This window comes from Trichoderma breve (assembly GCF_028502605.1).
Source record: "Trichoderma breve strain T069 chromosome 7 map unlocalized scaffold00007, whole genome shotgun sequence".
Classification (NCBI taxonomy): domain Eukaryota; kingdom Fungi; phylum Ascomycota; class Sordariomycetes; order Hypocreales; family Hypocreaceae; genus Trichoderma; species Trichoderma breve.
This window is the reverse complement of record NW_026611593.1, coordinates 942340-966487: the sequence shown is the minus strand read 5'-3', so window position 1 is coordinate 966487 and position 24148 is coordinate 942340. Positions and strand designations below refer to the sequence as shown.

Sequence of the window (24148 nt, the reverse complement as noted above, 5' to 3'; positions counted from 1 at the left end):
TTTACTCTTTCTTTTCATTTCAGCGTTTGTTTTCGAGCGAACACTCCTAGAGCTAGAGCCAGGAGCAGCATTTCATCATGTCAATTTACTTCTACTTTCTTCTATTATTGTTTTGGAGTACAGCAGAGATGAGGATCATTATGTCACTATCCACATACTACAAGATCTATTGTAAAGAGATGGACAACAGAATACTACAAACCACAGGATACGATCTAATACGCACTACTGCTGGTACAAATACAACAAGACAAGCGGCTCCAATTGTTTTAACTTTCTTCTATTTTCAGTCCTTTTAGCGTTCATGTTTTTCTTTTCCTAGCGGTAGGAGTTTAAGGGGCATTTTGTTTTCTTTGGATCTTGGATGTCTCACACATTAAACACCACATACATCATATACAGCGTCCCTTTTTTATTTTCCTTTGGAGCAACTAAATAAAGGCGATAGATGGAGGAACTAGATATACACGGCTTAGATACCTTTTTTATTAGAAATCTTGAATCAAGAGATTCCACAACCTTATGATCTCAGAATGTTTCGCATACGCCGGAGAAGCTTTCAAACACACATATGAGACTGTGTCGTGATGAAACGCAAGCCACTCTCCTCCAATTGGTATACCATCATCTCGTATTAAGTACTACTCGTATAAAAAGTACTTTTGTCCTATACGCCCCTGTTTCTTTCCTGCCACTTCAGCTAATCCCATGCCCGCTTTGTACATGATCTCAAGGGAGATTATGGAATGAGCCAACTGAGATGTATCACTGCCACGTGCGATTGGTGATCAGCTGGTGCTGAAGCAGTGGTAACGAGTGGTCAGAATATGAAAGGTGGATTAGGAAGAGAATGTATGAGGTTTGAGTTGAATATGCGGGGGAGAGACATGTGATGCTTTGGGTATAGGGGCGTGAACGTTTGAGAGTGAATGGGTTCAGATTCATCTTTGAGAATCTCAACAAAGGGAAAGAATTAGAATCAGAGTCCGGGTCTATAGAGTATGTATAGGGATGATTAGGCTCGGCTCACAAAGATGTAACAGGATATAGCAGCCCAGAAGACAACTAGGCGTCATCATGCCCTGTACGACTGCTTAGACATTTTGAAGCACTACATCTGAAACCGTGAAGCCAAGCAATCGGCATGTGTCATCCTGATATCATGTGCAGAATTGGTCACCAGAAGTCCCTTTGTCCATGTCTTATGCGTTGAGCAAGGGTACTACATCTCACGATCTAATCTAGCTACAAATTACGTTATATCAAACCTCGTTGGAATTTCGCTTTAAGTGTTTTCTAGTCAGGTGACCTATCGGTATGCTCCGTGGAAACTTAGGTATTTCTGTAAGACTGCTTAATATTGTTCAGTTGCTCGGTATTGGGTTGATCTTTGAGCTTCTGGTGAACGCTATGCTAAATAAAGTATTTCACGATGTCGCTGTAAGATTACTCACTCAACTTGATAGGTATTCTATATACTAGAAGCTACCACAAGAACGAGACAACAATACAATAACTACTCTGATCAGATTTGAATACAATGTGCACTAAAAGACTTAGGCAAGCACTCTATTCCTTGCAACTGGTCACTTGATTTGTTATTTCTCTTTCATTGAGGCTGCGCATCGTGCTCACGCTTACCCGGGATTAGTTCGCCTCGAAATGCGTCAATAGCTGCACCATCGCACACTACGCTCAATGCAGGACCCAACCGCACCGACATGAAAGTTTCCACGATAATCCAGAAGCAATTGATCCCATAGTATTAAAAAGAAATTCAATATGAACCAAACCATGCTTTCTAAAGCCTCAATTCATGATCTAAACCCAATGAGTTGTCAAACTTCCTAGTGTTTATAAAGCACTTCCACAAAGCTTATTCCCGTCAAAAGTCATCGGCCAAATGGTCTAGTGGTATGATTCTTGCTTTGGGCTACCAACTCAACTGCAAGAGGTCCCGTGTTCAATCCACGGTTTGGCCCCAAACCTCTCTTTTTGATTTTTCTCTCTCTTTTCTTTTTGGATTTTTTCTCTGTCCATCATCATCCGGGTCGCAGACATTTGCTTACATGGCGAAGTGAGATATTTTTTTGGTTGATAGACTCGTTGATCAGCAAGTATTGGGAAGTGGAGAGTTGCTTGTTCGTGGCCGTGATGGTGCCCCTCAATCTAGCACAGCACTTACACTTGCATGTCTCTTACACACGATTGTACACAACGCCATTTGCATTCATAACATCAGATTGACATTGCATCATCATATTGTAACATCTGCCTAATCCATTACTTTAAGCATATCATACGCCTTGTGCGAAATCGCCTTCTTAACCGTCGCCAACGGATTCATCTTCGCCTTCTTCGTCTTCTCAGTCGCAGTAATCTCCACCATATCCTCATCCTCATCCTCATCCTTCACATCAACTTCTCCCTCCTCCTCCTCCTCTTCAGCCTCAAACATTCCATTATCCATAAACACCTTCAACATGCCCTGCGAATACCCGCTCACCAGCGCCGTGCCCGCCTCCCCCGCAAGCACCGGCTTCGGCGCAGTCCCGCCCCCTCTCCCACCCGCGAGATCCCAAAATACGAGCTCCGGCAGCTCATACCCGTGCTCCTCGTATTTAACCTTGATCCTCTCATAGGAGGACGCCCACGTCGCCTGTTTTTGAGGTCCATTCGAGCTATAATAGTTGTAGCTGCTCTCTGCCGAGTCGAAATGCATGTCACTGAACACAAACACACGCTTCACCATGTCTTCCTGCTTGAGCTTGTTTTCGATGGCCAGGGGGAGAATCAACTGTTCGAAAACAGCCACGAAATCCGTATTCCCACCCCAAGGCGCACGCATAATCTCCTGAACTTTCTCGGGAAACGTCTTGTTCATACTGATAGACTGCATCGACGGCCGCGAGTCGAACGTGATAAACTTGCCGCCAAACGGCTCCTCCGTCACCTCCGCAACTAACAGAGACAGTCCGATCGCAGAGTGCATGGGAGTGGTGCCGTCCTTGAAGACAGGGCCACTCATGCTGCTAGACACATCACATACTGCAATGCACGAAGACAGGGTGCCCGAGTCTTTTATCCGCTGAACAAGCGTCTTCCACTGGCCATCGGCAACCTTGGCCTCGATTTCCCTCATGGTGTGATTGATGAGCTCATGTTGGCTGAGATGCTTTAGATTGGATGAGGGAGCTTTCGATGCAGCGCAGACTAGTGTAGAGGGCAGCAAGACAGCTCCTGAGATATTGGCCTTTCCCTCGGCAACCTTGCCAACGTACTCTTGGAAGCGATCCAGATCTTTTTCAATGAAGACTCGAGTGTAGTTCTTCATCGCGATGGACGGCACGCGATCATATTTGATCTTGTCGAATGTACTGGCGCTGATATCCCGCTCCACGACTTCGAGGTGCTTTCTCAGGGCAGACACGTCTTTGCGATACTGCTCTCGTGCGTAGCGCAGATATACTTCCCGGCTATCTGATGTAGAGACCACACTGGCGAGCGACTCTCGCGGATACAGGATTTCGGCGATGGAGCTGATGATGCAAGTATGTCTGTCGTGGAAATTGCCATGCGAAGGAGCCCATTTTGCACAGAGAGAGATGCCCCTTTTGGCTCTGTGATCAGAGTCCCGGAGAGCCGCCAGGTCAGAGTGAAGCTGGTCAGCAAAGAGTCGCGCCACAGCGACATGCAAAGTTCGGTAAACGGCATTGGTGTTGAACCAGTCCATAGAGGCCGCATGCCGGTCATCTCGTTCCCGGTGCCTAGCCAACTTGAGGTTTTCAATACGTGCCGTCTCTTTCTCCAAGGCATGTGTTGGCTGTGTGGCTTCCAGTTCTCGCTTTTCAGCTCTTATTCGAGCCGCTTCAGCTTTTGCCTGAGATTCCTCAAAGGCCGCGACTTGCTGGGCGAATTCCGGGTTTCCAATGCGAACAGTTTGCTCTTCCAGGACGTGTCTGTTGGGCTTCGCTCGCATCTCCTTCGCCTTTGCCCTCTGTTTAGAAGCTTCGATGGCGGCTGCACGCTTTGCTGACTTTTTTGATCGAGCGGTCTTTGCAGAGCTCACACCATCCCTCTTCCTTTTCCGCCTCGCCAGTACAGCATTCTTGATATCTTCATCTTCCACATTCAAGACATCTCTCGGATTCTCAAGCACATCCAGCTTCTTCTCCATCGCCAAAACAAGGATATTCAGCAAGTCTTTCCAGTAACCATGCGAAACTCCATGTCGAACATCATACTGATCCACCGCATTCTCATCTCCCTCACGCTTTTCCACCTTGACAAACCCTTCATCATTTTCGTTCTCCTTCTTGACCTTCTTCTCGATGATTGGCCTACTGAGCCATCTCAAGTTGCCGACAAGCGTGAGCGGATGGTTCTTCGCCAGCCAGCCAGCGGCTCGGTAAAAGACGTTTTTCGAGCTCTTGCCCAAGTGTATTGAGCGCGCATTGAAGATGATTTTCAGAGTAATGAGTGGATGAACAGCCCAGGCAGCGTCGAGCAGCTCCTTTAACCGATCACCAGAAACGACTTCTTCCATTTCGAAGAAGAGGTCGACTAGTGCGTTTTGAGTAGATCGAAAGGCGACGTCCGAGTTCTCCGTCAACATGCGGTTCAGAAACTCTTCGTCTTCCTTTTTCTGATCGGGTGTGGATGATTCCTTCTCTTCGCTAGCTAGAGTGATGCCGTCCATTGAGTCTTCCATTTCCAGGGACTCCATCGACATCACCCCATATTCACCCCGCAGTTCATCGGAGAGATAACTGTCAAAGGCGGCAGGTGATTTGAACAAGGCATCGTGAGTAGGGAAAAGGACAGGGTATGATGTCTTCAAGAACCAGGGCACCTCTTGGGCCTGGGCCTGATCTTCAGTTGCAGCCATGATGAGGGCGGCCACAACGTCTGGAGGATAAATATGGAAACAGAAATTGAGAACAGAGAACGCATTGCATCTAGGATATATATATATGTGAGTATATGTGTTGTTGGTCAGAAGTTCCTGCGAAGCTGTTAGTCATACGGCGCAAATCCTACGGAGCTTAAAGAGGTTCGCCGAGGTGACTCAGACGGCATGCAGGCAGAAGCCGCATTGGTCAAAAAGTCAACGGGCGCCGTTGGACGGAAGAAGCATCGTGATTGGACCGTTTGCTGAGATGGAAATTTTGGATTATCAGTGGCTCGGTAAAGTAATTCTGCTTGGATCTGGTGTCTCGCATGTGAGGCTGATTGCTAGGCTTAAGCAGCTTGGCAGCATAGCCCCGGATTCTAGACTTAGCGTGCTCGGCTTGACTTACCAAATCTCAAGATCGATCTTAGCGGGGAAAAAGCAAACAGTGATCGACGACGGCGATGGACTACTAGTGGGTAGTAAGCATCTAGGTAGATGACTGCAAAAAAGGCAATAAGACAAGTGATGAAGAGTTCATGAGCTATATTTTGCTTTTGATAAAAGAAAAAGAAATAGCTAGCTATATACATGTGGTATCTCGTAGATCAGCAACGTGGAAATCATTGATTATAAACTGGTAGGTAAAAAGAAACGCCATGCTTCGTCAAAGATGCATCCGCTGGCTGAAAAGAAAATGCATGAGTATGTCGTCAAGTGGTGTCACAGCTTGTCCTCCGCCATGTGACTCCGATGGCGATGATGATGGTGTTGTTGTTGTAGTAGGAAGAATAGGCGCATGCTGTAAGTGGCATATTCGCTTAGAGACGTTTGGATATCATTTCCAGATATTGCTGCTCTTCCTGGGTGAGATAGACGTGCTCAGGCACAATGACCTGTCCAGGCTTGATGATGATATCGGCGGCATAAATGGTGTCCTCCTTTTCTAACTCGGTCTCGGCAGCGGCATTCGCCTCCACATCGGAAACGTATCTCGCATCGCCTTCTCCGCTGCTAGCGTCCTCGGGCTTGGATTCAGTTTCCTTGGCCTTCTTCTTGGATGTTCGGCGGCGGAACATGGAGTTGGGCTGCCTCAGATCTTCGGGAGACCACCAGTAGACGGGAAATTGGCGCTCAATGTTGTTAATCAGGAGGGCTGCACCAAGCATCAAAGTGCATCCCAACAACATGACGGGGATCAGAAACCAGCCGACTTGGATAAGAGTTGGATCAACGACAGCCAATAGCGCGGTTGCACCTGCCGGAGGGTGGACGGTCTTGGTCAGTGCCATCATTGCAGTAGCAGAAGCGCAAGCTAGAGCACCGCCGAGCCATTTGATGTCTTCAAAGTTGTCACTGAGAAGGAAGAGCTTCCCTACGGCACAACCAATGATGGCAGAGATGACTTGGCCGCCGATGGCGTTTCTCGGTTGCGCAAGAGGCGATTCAATGGCGTAGAACTCAAGGACGGCAGCAGCACCCTAAACGTAGCATCGCCAATTAGTTACAACAATCATAAAATGTGCGTATATGCGTATACTTATACACGTATTCGTACCAGATATTTCTAAGATCGACTTACAAAACTGCCCACGATGAGAGGCACGTGGTGGGGTGGGAACGAGGCGACATGCTTTCCAACGGCTTCAATCATGGCAATAGCACCAAAGACGCCGAGGAAGGCCCAGAAGATGGGCATCAAGTTGCCTGTTCCTTGAGGCTTCGTCTTGCGAAAGCCAAACCAGTAGGCGATGGGGTAAGGGATGTGGTTCCATGGCGGAGGAGGGATCAAGGGATTGAGGAACCGGTCAATGTTGAAGTTCCAGGAATGGTGGATGGGCGCCATCGTGTCGGCTTGTCGCAGCTGAGGCTGGTATAACACGCGTTGATGCTGGGTATGTCAGAGAGAAAGGAGGTTTAGTCGTCGTGATGTTGTTTCGGCACAGTTATGAGCGAGTACTGGTGGCGAGAGAAGGCTGCTCAAGTTGAGGCAAGATTATTGACAAGTCGAGACAAGGTGAGCTGAGACTGAACTGAATGGTCATCCAGACTCGCCAAGGCCACGAGGGAACGGGCCGCCTAATATACAACACCCGCTTCGAAATAGTTTAAAGAGCGAAAAGAACAAATCGAGAAGAAAAAAGACGAAAAAGCCGAAAAGATGACGAGGGATGTTTGTGTGTGCCGCGGAGATTTGTCGAGCTGCATCCAAAGATGAGGAGAACGTGGACGGCCGGACTAACAAGCGACAAGTACACCACGCGTACCTCGGGATTGGCGAGACTCAGCGATGCGCAGGAACAGGAGCTGGGCGAAAGGTATCGGACACAGCGCGAGTACGACGAGAAACAAGAAGCAGGAAATGCTGGCTCGCATCTGTGCGGACATGGCTTGGTTCCCTTTGGTTCCAGCAGCGGCCAGTCAGAGGGAAAGCTTGTACGTAACAAAAGCAGCTTTGAGGAAACCGCAGCCCTGCCGACCCCTGCGGCAGCTGGGAGCCCCACAGCTTTCCCTTTTTGCGGGAGTCGGGGGTTGGGTTTTAGGGTGCTAACGAAGTGGGGCTTGCATGATGTAGTTTGAGGTATCTTTTGGCCATGGGGATTGTGCCATTGGGGTTGACGATGTTGGCATTTGACTAATAATGCCTTCAAATTGAATTAGTTTATTGAAAGCCAAGTGTGTTTATTACTGGATACTTATTTACCTAACATAATGCAATATGGTAAATTTTAATGTCCAACAAGCCACAGTTTACTCATCTCATTCTGCCCTTGGTTCAAGCATCCCATCACCACAGACATTAGGAGGTAGTACACCAACTCCCCGCATCGCAATTGCCAGACTACCATATACCTGAATCATTCATTCAATTCAATTAAAGCCCATCTGACCGTAACTAGTAATCAATCCATTACCCTAGCTTGCAGTTGCATAGGCTACTCGCTATTCGCAATTCTCCAGTGCAGCTTTTCCCCGGAAACGTTTGCGGTCGCGGTACTTGCCGGTACAAACGTTCGGGTTTGGCTCGGAATCAGCACGCCGGAATACAGCCGGTGCAGCGCCAAAGCAGCAAATCGGGCAGCGCGAAATCGCCAAAAATCTGCTTCGGCACGCATCGCGGGAAAGGAGTTTTGGAATTCTTTTTGTTCTAGCACTGCATATGATGTCTTCTAGGGGAGGATTTATTCTCCGGTCTAGCTGCATTGGGGCCCGTTCATCCCGGATAACCGCTGTCTTGGCTTGTCCATCTCATTCTCTTCTATGGATGCTTTTTTTTCCCTTTTGCCCTGCCCTTATGACGTTGTTTCTCGAAGCCAAGCTAGTCCCACTTGGCCGACATAAAATCGACGCCCGGTCGATTCGCTTCAGCGTCACTAGCAGCCTTGCAGCAGTTTTTTCTTTAGCTTGCTTACGTAGCAGTCGCAGAAACCTTCTCAAAAGGGAAATGCCTGGCTCTAAAAATACAAGCCGTTAACCCGTTGCCGACAACCGATCAAACAATGTTTCAAGCTGTTTTCTGCAGTGAATCATCCCCCTAGATAGGCAACTTTCGACGTGAAATGAGAGTTTTTTTTTTTTTTTTTTTGAGTTTTTTTCCCTCTCCCTCTCTCTCTCTCTCTTTTTAGATTTGCATGATGGTATCGGTTCTCGACTCGGTAGATGAAGATGCGGCATGAGCTGACTTTGCTTTCACCTATACATATATTACAGAGTGCTAGGCTATGAGAACGAGACGTTAGATCCATCCTATGCTCCGGAATTAACCTAGGTAGTCAACGAGATTGTGCCAAAAGTCTATGTAATGACTCGGTTACTAAGCATCAGTACCTAGATATACTCATTAGAATATCCTCCATCTCCTTTGGCTACTTGCATCAAACTTCTCCTACGGTCTTGCATCACGCCGAGTTCAGATGTCTCTACAGTTGGAACTAGAACCCTCAGCAGTTCGTCCCAAGTATCTGGACGAAACCGCCGCTAATGCAGCTCACTCTCTTGCAAGTTTGCCAGCTGCGCCTCTTGGAGATAGTTGTCTGTGATTCACTGTCACTGCAATCGCATGTTTTCCTCAGGCACCCAGATGGCTGTCAAGATGAAGCAAACGTCCAGTGAGGGCATTCTGCCGGTGTTGACGATGGCAGCTCGTGCACTATAGCAATTCCCAACACAGTAAAACGCACCTCACCGCCCAAGGCCTCTACACTCCTTCGCCTTCAACTGCAGCTTCTTCTTCCATCCTGCAGCTTTGTTCTCTACCTCCATCTTCTCCCTCATTCCTCAAAGCCACAACTTCAGATTGCATGTCCATTGTCCCCCATTCAATACAATGGCTGTGCAAAACGCAGAGAGGCTCATTGATCTCACGCCTCCTCCATCCGTCACGGCCTCCTCTTTCCATCATGGAGATCAAAGTGATGGTGCGCTGGAGCATCAGCATGTAATTAGCCAATCGAATGTTTCTACTTCTCAGGCATTCATCACTGCTGCAGAACAAAGTTTGGAGACCCAAGCAAACAACTACAACAACAGCAATCAAGGCAAGAGACATGGGAATGAGCATCAGCGAAGCTATAAGAAGCGTGATGAGTGTCTTGAAATCTTTCAAGAAATCCAGAATGCTTTGTGGCGACAATTTCATCAGATACAGAGTATTGTGTTTGACAGTGTAAGTAGACAACTGCCATCTCTCACTTACACAAGCTTGTAGAAGCATGTGCATATAGGCTAACATGATTGCTCTCAATAGAAAGAAGTCGAGCACATGCTTCAAGAATTGGCAGAGGAAGAATTGGATATCGATTTGGTTCGCGCCCTTCGAACGCTGGGCAATTCTCTCACCGGTGTTCGACATATTCTCAAGGGAAATATTGTCATGATGGAGGAGGCAAAGGCCAATCCAAGTCTTGACAGCTCGGTATGTGCAAGAAGGACATGTCTAACAGTCATCCGTTCATGTGATAAGATGGGTAGAGTACTGACTGAATTGTGTGATAGGAGTCTGGCAGTTCAACTCCGCAATCCGACGAACGAGGCGTGTCAAACAGCAGAGCAGAATCACCAGACACCGTCGAGACAGAGATTGATCTTTTGCTAGATGACGGCCTTCCCGATGAGCAGATTATTGGTATGACTGAGCTTACTGATGATGAGCAATTCTTCTTAACCGAGAACAGGGATATGGAATTGCTAGAAGAAACCGTCTCGTTTGTCGATACCCCAGGAGGAAACGCACCCTTTCACCTAGATTTGGAGTATCAGTCCGATGTGGCAGAGGTCTATGTGACCACTCCAACCACAGGGCTGCAAAGCCGTCGTGTCATGCTCACAAACTTGCCGCCTGATGCAACCACGTCTCAGATCACACGAGGTATTCAATGCCACGGTGGACTCCTTGGCATCATGGTACTCAACACTGCCCCAATTTTTAGCAATGATACCAAGACCGCCATGCTCGAGTTCGTGTATCACCAGTCGGCCGCCGAATTTACACACGACGCCAACACTTCTCCTCTCTTATACAAGGCCGAAAACGGTGACGTCTATAGCGCCAACGCATGGCTGATCTCATCTTCCTCTTATGGCTTTGGCAGAATTGACAAGGGCCTTCTTGATAATGGATGTGCTCGTCGTTTCCTTCTTAAAGGGTTTCCGAAGGAGTGCATATGGTACTTTATCAGCACCATTGGCACAAACAATATCGTGTCTACTAATTACAATGAGGCAAACGACGGATTAACTGTTGAATTTGCGACTCTCTTTCAAGCAAACAGAGCTGATTGGCTCATCTTCTCAGGAAGATTTTCCGACTTTTATACTATTAACCCCGACGATGCAAAATTTCGCATGTTCCTGGCTGATTCGACACACACAAACGAGGCGTTGTCCAGAATCCGTCGTCGACAGCATGAAAGTCCAATCTCGCACCCCTTTGGAGACGATTTGGAAGAGCAATGGAATCGTTATCCGTACAACGACTACTTGCCTCCTCACCTTCGGAGAGCGGCCGCTCAAATGGGACCAACACGGGTCTCTCTAAAGACACGCTTAGCATTGCAGTACGAAATTGACGAAAGTGAAGTCGACGACTACCTTGACGACCTTGAGAACCGCAAGGACACCGAATACCGTATCATAGGCAGCGACATCACTCTGACTCGCCGCAAATGGGGCTGGAAAATATCAGCCGAGGACGAGGCCAAGCTTCTCCTGGAGAACACGCTCCACGAGCCCGACTGGGCAGACTACTGGGATGAACACTTCAAGGCGTGTGGCGAGATCAATCGTCGCAAATGGGAGCACTACGGCATGGTGGCCAAGCACCGCCGCGAGAAGGCTGAAGAGCAAGGCCTCGCCCCGGACACGGTACCCAAGTGTCCGAAAAGCTGTGAGATGGGATGCCGCGACATCAAGGCAGTGCCTGCAGCTGCTGTCGTGAAGAAGTTCCTCGAGAAGAGAGCTCTTAATTAGATGGAACAGGGAGAGTGATTGGATGGAGTTTGGGAAGGAAAAAGGACATTTGCTTACAAGGGAATAAATATTGATTCGAGCTGGCCATGGTTATTATCCAAGGGATTTGGAAGGGAAAATAGTAATGGGGGTTTCACTTTCACTTTCAAGCAGGCTTCATTACGGTTATACGCTCTAGGCTCATCATTGAGAGGAGATAGCACATGCCTAGCTAAGAAGCATAGTTTTACAGGCTTTTATACCGGTATACCGATTTGTCAATTCACGTTTATTCTAGTGAGCCGCATAATATCTGCCACAAGTGTGAGGACGAATCATACACGCAGACTCTTTTTCAAAACACAATGCCCGCATGAGTCCATCCCCACATCCTCATGCAGAGATCTACAATCGTCTTAGCATAACTGTATGTTTCCTCTTTGTCAGAGCTGAGAACCCATTATCAGCTTGTCAAATCCCCAAGGGGAATCGGACAAGCTGCTAGTAATCAGCTGAAAAAGACGCTCAGAAGTGTAGTTCGACTCCCCAATATATACCTCTCCAGAATGCCCCCGTATCCCATCACACAATCCACCTCACCATCACTACATAAAACAAAACTCGTAATCTCAACTTCTGTAACCCTTCTCTTTCTCCTTCACCATGTATCCAACCATCCTCTTCCCAAGCACCTCCATAAACGTGCCCAACACAAACCTTTTCTTCAACACCCCCGTAGGCGCCTACATCTACCCCTCAACAACAAACTCAATCACCATAACCACCACTACAAACTATCACACCAAAAACCTCTGCAGTTTTTCATCCATCACTGTCCCCTGTGCTAGTATGCCGAGCTGCATAATCCATGTCTCCGTCACCTTTGACGACGTCGAGGTCCTCGATACCGACGTCTCGGAAGGCTTCATAGATTTCACCCTCTATCCTGACCAACAAAGCCCCATAGTTGGACTCAGCCACAGAGCGATATACTAGACTACGGAGCCTCTTCAAACAGGCAACATACATGTAGATACAATCTCTTTTCTCATAACTCTACATTTTAATCTAATGCCTATGCATACAATTATAATAATGATTCTCGACAATCTTTAAGACAAAAGCTCAATGTCCACTCTTGTAATGCTTCCTATCTCCTCTACCAGGTCAATCCTCAGAGCATCAGCCTCACCCCCTTGCATATCCCAAATTTCTCCCAGCATGTGGCATCGCCTACCGTGAGAATGCGGCCCTAGAACTGTTGGCTCTCGGTCCGAGCTGCTTATGGGGGAGCCATCAAAGAGATTAAAGTCCAACGAACTGAGTTCCGAAGGTGTCTCTGGAGGCGCAGGTCCAGCCATGACGACATCGCCATCGGGATCATACTGTCGAACACTCCCATCTCTATGGGCAGTAGAATTGATGATTGGCTCATTTTTCCCAGTGTTCAATGCCCAGGTCTTTGCCCACCCTTCAGCAGCAAAGGCCCAGATGATCAAGTCCGGAGACGAGTTCAATGCAATTTCTGTGAGATTCCCGCACGTAGCTACTACTTGCCCATATACCTCGACTGGGTAATGCAAATCTTGTCCAAAGGGATCGCTCACCAGATTAAAGTGACCGTATGTTGGCTCATGATGTCCAACTCTGCGACTTTCAGGGGGCCTATATCCGGCCGATCTAGCCTCAGCATCGGCCCGGCGTATATCGTGGAATACATCCGGAGGCACTGTGTAAAACACAATAAGCTGCTGGTTAGGATCTTCCGTGGCACCTGTATCAGAAGAGAACGTGCGCTCATCCAACGGAACACCGTCAAGTTGCGGCCTGGCAGCAAAAGTCGCGACAACACGAACGCCATGCCTTGTATCAGATCCAGCAACATACAATAGGGGCATGGGCGAGTACGCCTGTGAAGGAGGACGAAACCAGACCTTGCGAAGTAATCGAGTAAGTGAGCCCACAGGAGCATCCGTCCCCAGGCAAAGGCATCCGGTGCGAGGATCTGTAAACAGGATATGATAGCCGTCACTCAGCGGCACTGCCCGGAAATGATCTGCGCTGGCAGCAACAAGCCTTCGCAAAGGACTGTCTCGCGGCACATTTCGACTAAGCAGACTTTCATCGTTATCAACATCGACATCTCGACTTGGTCCTCCAGCTTCCACAGAAATGCCACGGCCATGCCTCATGTACCAGGGCTCAGCGTCAAAGCAAGACACTACCGCTGTGCTCCCCGATCCTAAAAGCGAAGTACTGAAACCGTGAATAATGCCATCAAGCAGCTCCATGGGATTGCCCAGACCAGCAGCCGAGCTAATCAGCCTCAACTTCCGCGGCGTGTCCACTCCCCTTCGCGGTGGTAGGAAATAGAGAAAGTCACTCGGAGACGTGAGTGGGAACCATCTGCTGAGATCTTGACCAGTCAATGCATCAACCCAGTGTAGTTCAATCCCAGCAGAACATCCAAAGGCCACACATTTCCTTTGAGGACAGATGGCCACCGACCGTGGAGGATCATCCGGATGGCAGATATTGCGATACACCGATCTTGGACCTTCTTCTGGGGGCATCGGAAGACTTGGCAAATGGTCATGACAAGCACATTGACTTGAAGATGCCAACAATGCCGATGCAGAAGATACGCCCGATCCGGATGCGGATCCAGATTTAATCACAGGAGGTTCAGTTGACTGAGGTGTCGACGCAAGACTCGACGTGCCTGTTCTCTCAGTCGTGATATCACACACCATACCAACCCGACCCTCCATCAGAAATGCCACCGAATGTCTCTCCGCCGAAGTATCCATACTGCACGAAATAACTCTCCTCGGACACAAAACCTTCGTCACCGGCCTCAAGAGCCCCAACGGCATCCCCTGTCTCCGACGAAACGGCAACGCCCACAGCAGCCGCTCCGGGAAGCACACATGATTCAGCTCATATATGTAGACAACCCGGCCATGCGCAGCCATCAAGAACTTCCCGCACAAGCTCACAGTGAAGCTCATTGCCCCCTGCAAGTCTCCCGGAACCGATCCGGGCACTATGGCGCTAAAGTCCGTATGGCCGACTTCCACAAAGGCAGACTTTTGCGGGCTTAAGAGGTTACACTCTCTTGCAATCCACTTGCTCATGACGTCCTCGCGACCTAGGTTCGATACCGGCGTTGTTCTCATAGGTACTAAGATGCTCAACATGCTGCTCCACCATCCTCCCTGCTTCAACATGTTGGTAAGCAGCTCGCGGTCCAAGGATGCCAGATACCATGTTCGACATGAGTGTCTCGCCGAGTCAAAGTCCACAGGAGACAAATAGCTGTATATCTGCTGTAGCAGTTCGTTAGGTAGTCGCATGGAGCTTGGAACGTCTGTTTATCAAGTCAGCATCTCCATAACATAACAATGACAAGAGAAGCATCACTCACCATCCTGATCCTCTTCGTCCCCATATTCACCCCCATAAACCCTCTCCACATCAGCCAACTGCCCAGGAAGCGCATAGATCCTCCTGTCGCCGCTCGTCACCAGCGCAACAACAGCCATCGTCTCGCCAGGCGTGCTTGCGGGTCGTTGCGAAGGCCCTCTCGATCTCGTCGACCGAGCTCCGGCCACACCCCTCGAGACAAATATTTGCGAGGACGTATTGCTGGCTTGGCCTCCAGGACAGAAGGCCTTTCGTGGTTTTATTTTAATTTTAATTTTTCTTTGATAGGAAAATCTATAATTAAAAGAGAGCTTGACGATTGTTAGGATTGTCGTTCAGAGGTAAAGTAGAGAGATATAGGTAAACAAGTGCGACATCAAACGAAGCAGGAAATGGCGATACGGTCAATGTTGACATTCTGGTTGATATAAATTAACTTCTTCTTGAGCTCTCCTTCGTTATTCATCGCTGCTCCTCCAAGTAACAATGCAAAGAAAGGCGCTATCTAAATAGTCAATGGTATCGTTCTTGCCATATGTAAAAGTGGCAAAAGCATAACATGGAATTGCAGCCACGTATTTGCGGGGGATATGTTGTGTAACAATCAGTCATCAGTCAATAACGCCGTGGTATGAGAATGGAAAAACATAAAGAAAAGAGCAGGCTCCGACACCCCATCATAGCAGCCACCGTATTCGCATACCCAAATACACTGTCTCAAGCGAATTTCGTATCTCATCTTCGCTCTCGCCCTGATGTACTCAACCACACATTGTCGTCCCCGATGCCTAAAGAGCTGTCTGCGTTGGGCAGCACCAATGTTGGCTGGTCTTCAGACCCTTCTGCCGTGCCATCTTCCGACTCCTCGTCGGTCATCACAATCGGAGGCGGGTCAGTGTAGACCCACGCTTGCTGTAGACTAAATTGATCATGTTAGCTTGGAAACCAACACAAGCAGTATACAGTATTACTTACGGCACGATGAGACTGGGGTTGGTGAATGTCATGTCTCTCTCCTTAAGTTCATCCAATGTGCTGCCTCTACGTAGCATTTCTCGTGTTCGTGAACGGTCCGGGCTAGCATCATCAGACTCGTCTTCTTCATCCACCACAGCCTCCTCGTTGCCAGAGCCTTCCTCGGGTCTTATGGCTCGCAGAGCAATGTATTTCATCAGGGGCATATATCGCCTCTTGAAATAATATGTATACCAAATCGAAAAGGGAATAAGAGGCATAATAGCCACTGACTGAACAAAGGCGGCAAGAGATGCAATTTCCCCAACCATGACAACCTCAAAGACGATGAGCCCTATGACAATGCGATAGCAGATAATCTGCCATGCGCCTCCAGTTGCATGCTGCGGTTGGTCCATCGCATATAAGAGCATGTGCTTGAATGTGAAATACCCAATCGAGAAATAGATCGTTCCGAAGATCAGGATAGCGAAGCCCCATCTCAAAACGCTATAGATGACGCAAAGGTTGAAAACTAGCAACGAGGTAGGCAGATAAAATCCGTACTGAAACACTGGTGGCTTCTTAAGCGCCGCATAGTCTCGCGGAGTTTGGGCCAGGAAGCGGTTGATTGGGAAGAGGAAGACACTTCCGACCTCCAACATTCGGAAAGGCATCAGGCCAATACCTTGTAAGATGATAAAACTGATAAAGAAGACGGATAAGTCTTCCACATCAGCCGCGATAGCTCTAGGGATCTTGCTTGTATCCTTGAGAAAGTCCTGAAGCACGCTCCAAAAGTTAAATCCCGATCTCGAAACAGCAAAGACGAAGAAGGTATTGAAGAAGGTGAAGAAGAAGTTTTTGGAGATGAGCGACAACTCCACGTCTACGTGCGATATCATTCCCTGGCGATTGGATAGAAATTCGTAGAGGTAGGGAACAGCAACGTTGAGCAACGAAATCACGAGTGTGGGCAGACCGTTTCGAAATAGCGAGTGAATAACAGCATGGTCCTCGAGCCACTCGGAGAAGGAGGGCACGACCCTCTGAATGGTGCATACGCTAAGCCACGAAGCAAGAAATGCTGTTGGGAAAATCCAGACCAGCGTGAGGATCGTGATGAATAGAGTAATCGTCCACGCCTTGATTCGTCGCACTCCACGAGGTTCATACGTGTTCTTCCACACAATATCAGAGGGCGATGGCGCAGCTTTGGTCAGGAATCGCCCTGGCCGTGGGTCAATCCGAGCCTGGACGACCATTTGGCAGGACATGACAGAGTCCATGGTGACGAGGACCATGTCCGTAGTATTGTAATCCTTCTTCCGAGCCTCGATAACCTTGTCGTCCATCTGTCGAAGCTTCTCCTCGTAATAGTCAATAGCGTCGACCCTGCGGCTTCGGAGTCCAAAAATTCCAGATCGTAGTGAAACCTGCGGTCGATCGCCCTCGGTGACATGAGCTTGGTCAGAGTCGTCTCCCAGGAGCCGCCAGTCTTCGCCTGCCTCCTCATCTCCTTGGCTGATGTGTGAATTGTGTCGAGATGAATCTGTCTGACCATTTCGGTGGTTGCTAGCATTCGCGGCTGAATATCGCTGCCGTTTCCGGTATTGCGCCCAAGAGACTTCAAGCTTATGAAGAATCTGGCCTCTTTCATCCACGACTTTGTCAAGCGCCTTCCAATCTCGACAAATCGATACATTTTCGACCTTGCCGATGTCCAGCTTCTCAATGAGGGCTCGGATACGCGCTTCGGTTCTAAAAGCTGCTGGAACGCCAGTGAGGCGAAACGTTCGGTCTGTAATGGTAGACTGCGATCCCAGGTAGTCTTGCCTATACCCAATGATGCGGAACGTCTCCTTGTTGATGAAATAGATTGTCAATCCCACGAAAAAATAGGTGAAAAAGACGTAGGCCCATAGAAACGCCCTCTCTCGACTCCTATCCTTCTCTAGCCCGTCTCCTGCCATGCCCAGATAGGCGGAACCCAGAGGCAAGCCAATGGGCTTGTAAAGGTCCATATCGTCTTCATCGTCGGGAATCGTGTCATCACCTCCCCACAGAGGTTGAAAGTTGCGATAGCTGTAGTTGATCGGCCACAGGACGACAACAGCAAAGAAGGCCATAATGGCAAAGATGCGGGTGGCCATTTTGAAAAAGGTCAAGAACTGCCAAACCACGTTAGTTCCGCCCACGCCTCTCGGAGTCGAACCGCTAGCAACGTACAACAAACGCATCGAGTCCAGCCGACGCCAGAATCTGCTGTTCAGACACCTTGTAAAGCCTCGGGATCCATCCGAAGAAAGAGTCGGTCAGCGGTGGCGGGCCAAATCTCGGATCGAGACGCCTCTTGCGCGCAGCATATAAGGTCGGCCATCGCGGGCGCAGAATCTAGAGCATCTCACCAGCAATTAGTACCTGGACCTGTAATCATTTCCGGCACGCGATGCGAATGCGAGTAGCGGCTGGAGCAAACTCACGCAGAATGCGATAAAGGCGCCAACGCCCAAGATCAAGGACAGGGCCAGCTGCACCTCAAGATCGCGCACCGTCTTGGAGGCCGGCGGGATGTAGTCCTTGCCGTCGCACTTTTCTGTCAGATTGTCCCCGAACATGATGCCTCATCTCCTCGGGTTGAGAAAGGGGAAAAGGAAGACAAAGAAGCGAGAAGTTGCATGTTGAAAAGTCTTGTGACGTAGCTTTAGCTTGCTGCATGATTTATGCACTACAACTGAGCTAAGCTACAGCACGGTTTAGCACCTTAGGCGAACCGCTTGGTGGCAAATGCACCGCTGGGTGATTGAATATGCATGACGATCACACCGCCACCACAGCCACCGATTGGGCAGAGACGTCACGAAATCTGACTGAATACGCGGCATTCAATGCGCGAACCCCTTAACCTCGAGCTTAGATTCATGTAAACAATTAATGATGAATGATGAGTCGCAACAGGAAAAAAAAATTGCAAGCATCAAGCAGCAGCTCTTAAAATTCACAGTGCATAGGTAGTAAACAATCTGCTGCCAAACCCCACAGGGGTCCAAGTCCAAATAGAGCTATATAGCTCCTCATTTGACGTGGTCCAATAAGTTCAATGTTGTCGATCTGTTAGTCTCGAGTTGGGCTCCTATCTCCCTGCCTAAACAGCAAACATCAAAACCCAACGTCCAATCTAGGCAAGTAAATGGATACAGTTCCAAATCGATATGTAAACATGTGGCATAACAGGGTCCATGTATCCGATTATCCGGACCCTTTCTGTGGGGGTGGTTGGTGAGTACATGCAACAGTAAAGAGTCATTGCCTTGAGCACTGGATCTCGTGATCCCTTCCATGTATCCACAAACATGTCCATATGCTGATTGATGACCCCATATCGACCAATGCATGGCAATGCGCTTCTCCATCATTGGAGAATGTAAAAAATAAAAAGTCCATCTCAACATATTACCATCTACTTTTGTTCATGCATACTGTTGAAACTCCATGCCTCTTCGAGATCATAGTATGTAGCGGCCACCGACTTACAAGTAAGGTAGCCAATGTATTATTTCACGAAGTGCCTAACTATCCCTTTAAAGACTATTTCTTGAAGCTCGAAACCATGTGAATCTTCGATCCCAAAGTCCCATGGTTTTAATTTTGCCAAACCTCGGTAGAATTCTTCTCCATTGACAGCATGCAACGCGACAGTTCCAGCAAAACAGCCAGTGTATCACAGCCGCTTCCCACGTTGCTTCTTCACAACGTCTCATACCCGACTCCAATGCTCTTTTCGTAACGTTGCTTCGACAAAACCCGACCAGCCCATCATTCAAAGCCCAAAGGCAGTGTAGGCATAGCCGTCAAGATCATAAGAGCCCAAAGGAGTCAGAAAAGCATACCGCAACACGAAATCCATCTGGTGGCACATTCCGAATTACATCTCTACACTCCCCTGGTATCGCCGAGGGATAACAAACCTCATGCCTAAACAAAGAACGAGTTGTCGCCACCCCCAAAGTCCTACATCGGTGAACAGAATGGGGTGCCAAGTCATTTATTCAGCCGCCAAACTCCCACGTCAATTGGTCAAACCCAACGTCAGAAGCATGTGACTGAGGTGTCACGGCATATGGTGATCGCTTGAGAGGACTCCAACGAGTTTCGCAATGCTCAGACCCCTGTCCAGGATATAAAGAATCGTAAATAAGCTTGTTGAGCTTGCCATTGGGCTGATTTACGAAGAAATGGGCATTTTATATAATTTGTAATACGCAAAGAAGAAGAATATTGGCAAAAAGTGCCATTGGGTGTAACACTTTGTTTCATCAACTCACCGCATAGGGCTCGATCTTCTAACTCACATTTCTAGTCTTGATCGTGGATTTGAAGTTCTGAGACTGTGTAAGACCCGCGGGTAACTTCCGCTAGCCCTGCGTTGTTCCACTAGATAAAGAACCAACTCAAGCTTACTGAATGTTTCAAGCATCCATAGTAGTTTTCCATGGTGGCCACGTCATCCCTGTTATATGAGGGTTCTTTTTCGGTTAGGGCTGCCTTTCTAGGGGAATCCCTTGGACGAAGGGAGTGCTTGTTATAAAGACTTGAGTGTGATGAACATGGCTAAGTTTTCTAGCTGAACTAATATGTAGATAACAGTACTTGTGGAGGCGAGAGTAGATGCTGATGTACATCAACGTACAAAAGATACTAATGTAACACAAGAAAAGTGTTACCGTTTCTGGACTTCTCGGATGGTCGAGCCTGATTGCCGAGGTGACGAACATATCCGATACAAGCCCAATATCATCGGATAGCCACGATTTGGAAGCAAGATTCGAAATGATGGCCTGACCTGGGTAGTGTGGCTTGGTGTCGAGTGCCCCTGCGTTAGTGCAGTACGACAGCCTAAGGTCTAGAGATTCTGCGAGTGAGTTTCTAGAGGAACGTTTGCGAAAAAAAGATCTTTGTCAAATGCTGTACCCCATATGGCTTTGACATTCCTCAACAGGATGAATGCTGCATGCACAAATGGTCCCATCGGAATGCAGGACTTGATCGGCTAAAGGTTCCGTCGGCCGGCCTCTGTCTTCCATCTTCCATGTCCTCAGAAGCATGGGCAACCTTTCAATATCCTTGGTGTTTGGCATTTTATACATCCGATGCCTCGGGTGTTCTCGAAAAAAGGAAGCTTGCAAGGTATTTCTATCCGATGAGACAACATTGAGCAACTTCCCCTTACACCACCCCAAGCGAGAAACTGGTCGCAAAAAGCCATTTCGTTTCAAACAACACATGGATATCGCGCTGCAAGGGGTCATCACTCTACAATCAGGAATTAGACCCAGTAAGGAGACAGATTGAAGCACTTCCCATTCAGAACGCGAGTAAGGAGCGGTGTAAAAGAGAGTTGGACAAATCATGAACTGACAGCGTCTCTCATATGAGTCGTGGCTTCTGTCGGACACTGCAGCTGCCCGTTGCAGCATGTCTCAAGATTATGCTTGAGGTGCCTTAACACGTCACTGAGAAGTACCTGGCACAAAGGTAACATATAAGACATCCCAAGAGGTCTTCTCCTTCTCATCGCTCCATCCATGTAGCAGCATAGGATGCTTGACGCCAAGAATAACTTACTTGCAAGAAAAAAGACCCTGTATGAGGAAAAGTCGATTCGAGACCGGTGTAGCGGTGGCTTGAAAGTTTCACACAAAGATTAGAACCCCTGAGATTTTTGGCTGGAACCAAGTCCTACGAAACCAGGCAAGTTCCCAGACACTTTCACGTCAATGTTGACACCAAGTGCCATTTGTACCGGCTCCCTCACACAAACGGCTTTACTTGGGGTGTTCTATCTGGCCGATACTATGCACGCCTGAGACAAGATGATGTCCCGATCCCGCATGATCCCGGAAGAGTAGCGTAGGCGCAGCTATCCATGCTGTGCCTCGGTAGGGCTGTATGATACGGACCGAAATGCACTCAGACTCATAGAGAAGAAAACTTGCTGCCAATAAACGACCGAGATGATTATGCGCATTTTGCACACATGTACACAATGGACCGTGCGGTAGGCTGAGCGGTATGTGACATGTTAGGATTGGCCAGCAAGAAGCTTCTGTCGAAGACGGGCCGTTGACTAGTTCCTGAAGCAAGAAGGGGAATCGATGAGTATAAAGTGAGTCGATGGTCCGATGCGGAGCTGTAGTGTTCTCAGCCTATTTGGATTCAGTGATTTGCTAGTAAACAACACACTCTGAACATTGACTGCGACTGAAAAACAACCAACATCATTATACTGGTCCAGCTCGATCAGTACAAGATGCCTCAAGACACCAAGACAGAGCCACAGGCGATGAATAAGCCTAGTGGGTCTCTGTCCAAGACAGGCAAGTCATGGCAATCTCCGGATGGTCGAGAGCGAGAGACAGAGAGAGAGTACTAACGGAATCGAGCATAGCTACCTCTCAGGTGCCATACGGGATCCAAAGATTCACGGCGGAGTGCGACCCCTGGCTTGCTCCTGGGGTAGTCGTCGGCATTGTCAAGAGCAGCCAGGGTGAACGACAAAATAATAGGGCAAGGGATGATGATAGGTCAACAGTGGCCACTCAAGGCTCTGGAAAATAGTCATGATATAATTGTGGTGGTATAGCTCTGCTTCTTAAGGCTTTGGGGGCATGTATGTATCGCAAGGGGCACGCGAAGGGGGCCGAAAATCATGAGGCTGTCCAAAGGGAATCATTCCTCCTTGTGTCTCGCTGAATTGAGTTTCTTGAAGCAGGCTCCATGGCCTATTGACCGAGGACTGAGGCGGAGCATTGACGAAACACGAGTAGGGGATTAAAACACCGCCTTTCGTCCTCATCTCGGAGTTGTAGGTAGTAGCAGCCACGTATAAGCTGGTATTGAGTACAGTACGGAGTACGCGCCCTCTTTTGCTTGGCAAAGCCTCGTGTATGCATAGCGCCCGTGGTGATTACGGAATAGGCAGTATCATGAGTGATTGTCGGTCCAGAGCCTGTCAGCTAGACGTGGTTGATCTGCACAAGGCCGAACATTGGCCCGAGATGGGACTTGGATCGGCCCATAGCGGTGATGGCCTCTGCTTCCCCGCAGTTTTGACAGGTGCTATAAAGAGCAGCGACCGAGTTTGTACAAGATGGACATGATGGACGGCCACGAGACGAAGCCAGAAGTAGCGTCGCAGTAGAAGCAATTTGGAAGAGACGTCTGGTGATCCGTTTTGTTTTCCCAGCTAGCTGAACAGGGCAGCGGCGGGAAGCAGCGGCACGAACACGAGCACGAGGCTAGAAAGAGAATTTAGATGACGGATCCAATCACTGCTGAGCCCCTGTTTCGGAGATCAAGATGGGTGCAGGGGTAAGAAGAGACGGACGGACTGGCTGTAGGGACGGCTAACTCGTATGTACAGTGCGCAGCGCGGGATCCAATTGGTCAGCTCGGAATTATGATGATGACGACGCCAATCGCACGGTTCTGTTTTGTTTGAGAATGTCGAGGTTGAGAAAAGGGCAAGATGAGACGAGACCTTTTCTTTCTCTTTGGGGGTTCCATCTGCTGCCTCGTATGAGCTGCATGTAACATGCTGGTACTTGCTGCTCTAAATCCTGGGGGGCGGTGCCTCGACCTTGACGGGCTGCATGTACTCGGTACACGGCACAGAGTACAGGTACTGACTGGCGCCGAGATGACGTACGGGGGGAAATAAGGATTAGGGGTCAAAGGGACGAAACAATCCATGGATCTGGTTGTTTGTTAGGGTTGAGGTATGTAATGTTAGTGCTGGCGGCACCTTATCGCTGTTAGCTGTATCTGCAGACTTTGTTGCAAGATTGGCGAATTGCCAATCTGTGTGCTTTACTTTGTTCTGTCTGTCTGGTACCGAAATCATTCCATCATGATTTGATGCCGCCAGGTGATCCCGTACGGGTACCGCTACAAAAGACCCCGTAGCAGCGACCTTTTCGCATTTACCCGCCCCTCCACAACCAGCTAATGGAATACGTACCCGGCCACTGACGTGGACCTGACCCGTTGCACCCGCAAGCAGCTCCCCAAAACTGTTAGGCCTTTGACGCTGCAGACATTCAATGCGCCGTCCGTGCTCACGTTTCGAGGCCACTTGCAGAGCAATCAATATTGAACTTCATGTCGGATGTACCTGTACTTGTACTGCTCTTCGAATTCATGCATTGATCAGGGTCCCTTTCCTTGATCCGCTTGTTTCAGTACATTTGATCAACTTCAGTTTGTTTCAATCCATCAACCCTCTCACTAACACGTCAGAATATTACTGTATACTGTCAATTTGTTTCCATTCATTAAACCTTCTAAATCTCACTCGCCAAAAACCCTTTCTCCTCTCTAACCGCTTTCGCAACCATCCCCTCCCCGTTTTCATTCAATCAATTCAATCAA

At 48.5% G+C, this 24148-nt stretch overlaps 5 protein-coding genes across 5 annotated transcripts; 1 reads left to right on the top strand and 4 right to left on the bottom strand.

The window, feature by feature from the left end:
• Positions 1-2275: 2275 nt before the first annotated feature.
• T069G_10504 (uncharacterized protein) lies at positions 2276-4888 on the bottom strand (the record flags this gene model as incomplete). The annotated part of the gene is made up of 2 exons (XM_056177714.1): positions 2276-3175; positions 3236-4888. The coding sequence occupies 2 exons, from the start codon at positions 4886-4888 to the stop codon at positions 2276-2278; spliced, it is 2553 nt and encodes an 850-aa protein (XP_056024004.1).
• An 824-nt stretch (positions 4889-5712) lies between these two features.
• Positions 5713-6737, bottom strand: T069G_10503 (HPP family domain-containing protein; the record flags this gene model as incomplete). Its single annotated transcript, XM_056177713.1, has 2 exons — positions 5713-6372; positions 6474-6737. 2 exons carry the CDS (start codon positions 6735-6737, stop codon positions 5713-5715), a joined length of 924 nt encoding a protein of 307 aa, XP_056024003.1.
• Positions 6738-9218: 2481 nt separating this feature from the next.
• Positions 9219-11359, top strand: T069G_10502 (uncharacterized protein; the record flags this gene model as incomplete). Its single annotated transcript, XM_056177712.1, has 3 exons — positions 9219-9557; positions 9639-9806; positions 9887-11359. The coding sequence occupies 3 exons, from the start codon at positions 9219-9221 to the stop codon at positions 11357-11359; spliced, it is 1980 nt and encodes a 659-aa protein (XP_056024002.1).
• Positions 11360-12450: 1091 nt separating this feature from the next.
• On the bottom strand, positions 12451-14883 carry T069G_10501 (f-box-like domain-containing protein; the record flags this gene model as incomplete). The annotated part of the gene is made up of 5 exons (XM_056177711.1): positions 12451-13580; positions 13644-14217; positions 14269-14489; positions 14541-14708; positions 14766-14883. The coding sequence occupies 5 exons, from the start codon at positions 14881-14883 to the stop codon at positions 12451-12453; spliced, it is 2211 nt and encodes a 736-aa protein (XP_056024001.1).
• Positions 14884-15499: 616 nt separating this feature from the next.
• On the bottom strand, positions 15500-18336 carry T069G_10500 (calcium-dependent channel, 7TM region, putative phosphate domain-containing protein; the record flags this gene model as incomplete). The annotated part of the gene is made up of 5 exons (XM_056177710.1): positions 15500-15683; positions 15740-15805; positions 15857-17889; positions 17948-18112; positions 18202-18336. 5 exons carry the CDS (start codon positions 18334-18336, stop codon positions 15500-15502), a joined length of 2583 nt encoding a protein of 860 aa, XP_056024000.1.
• Between the last annotated feature and the right edge of the window lie 5812 nt (positions 18337-24148).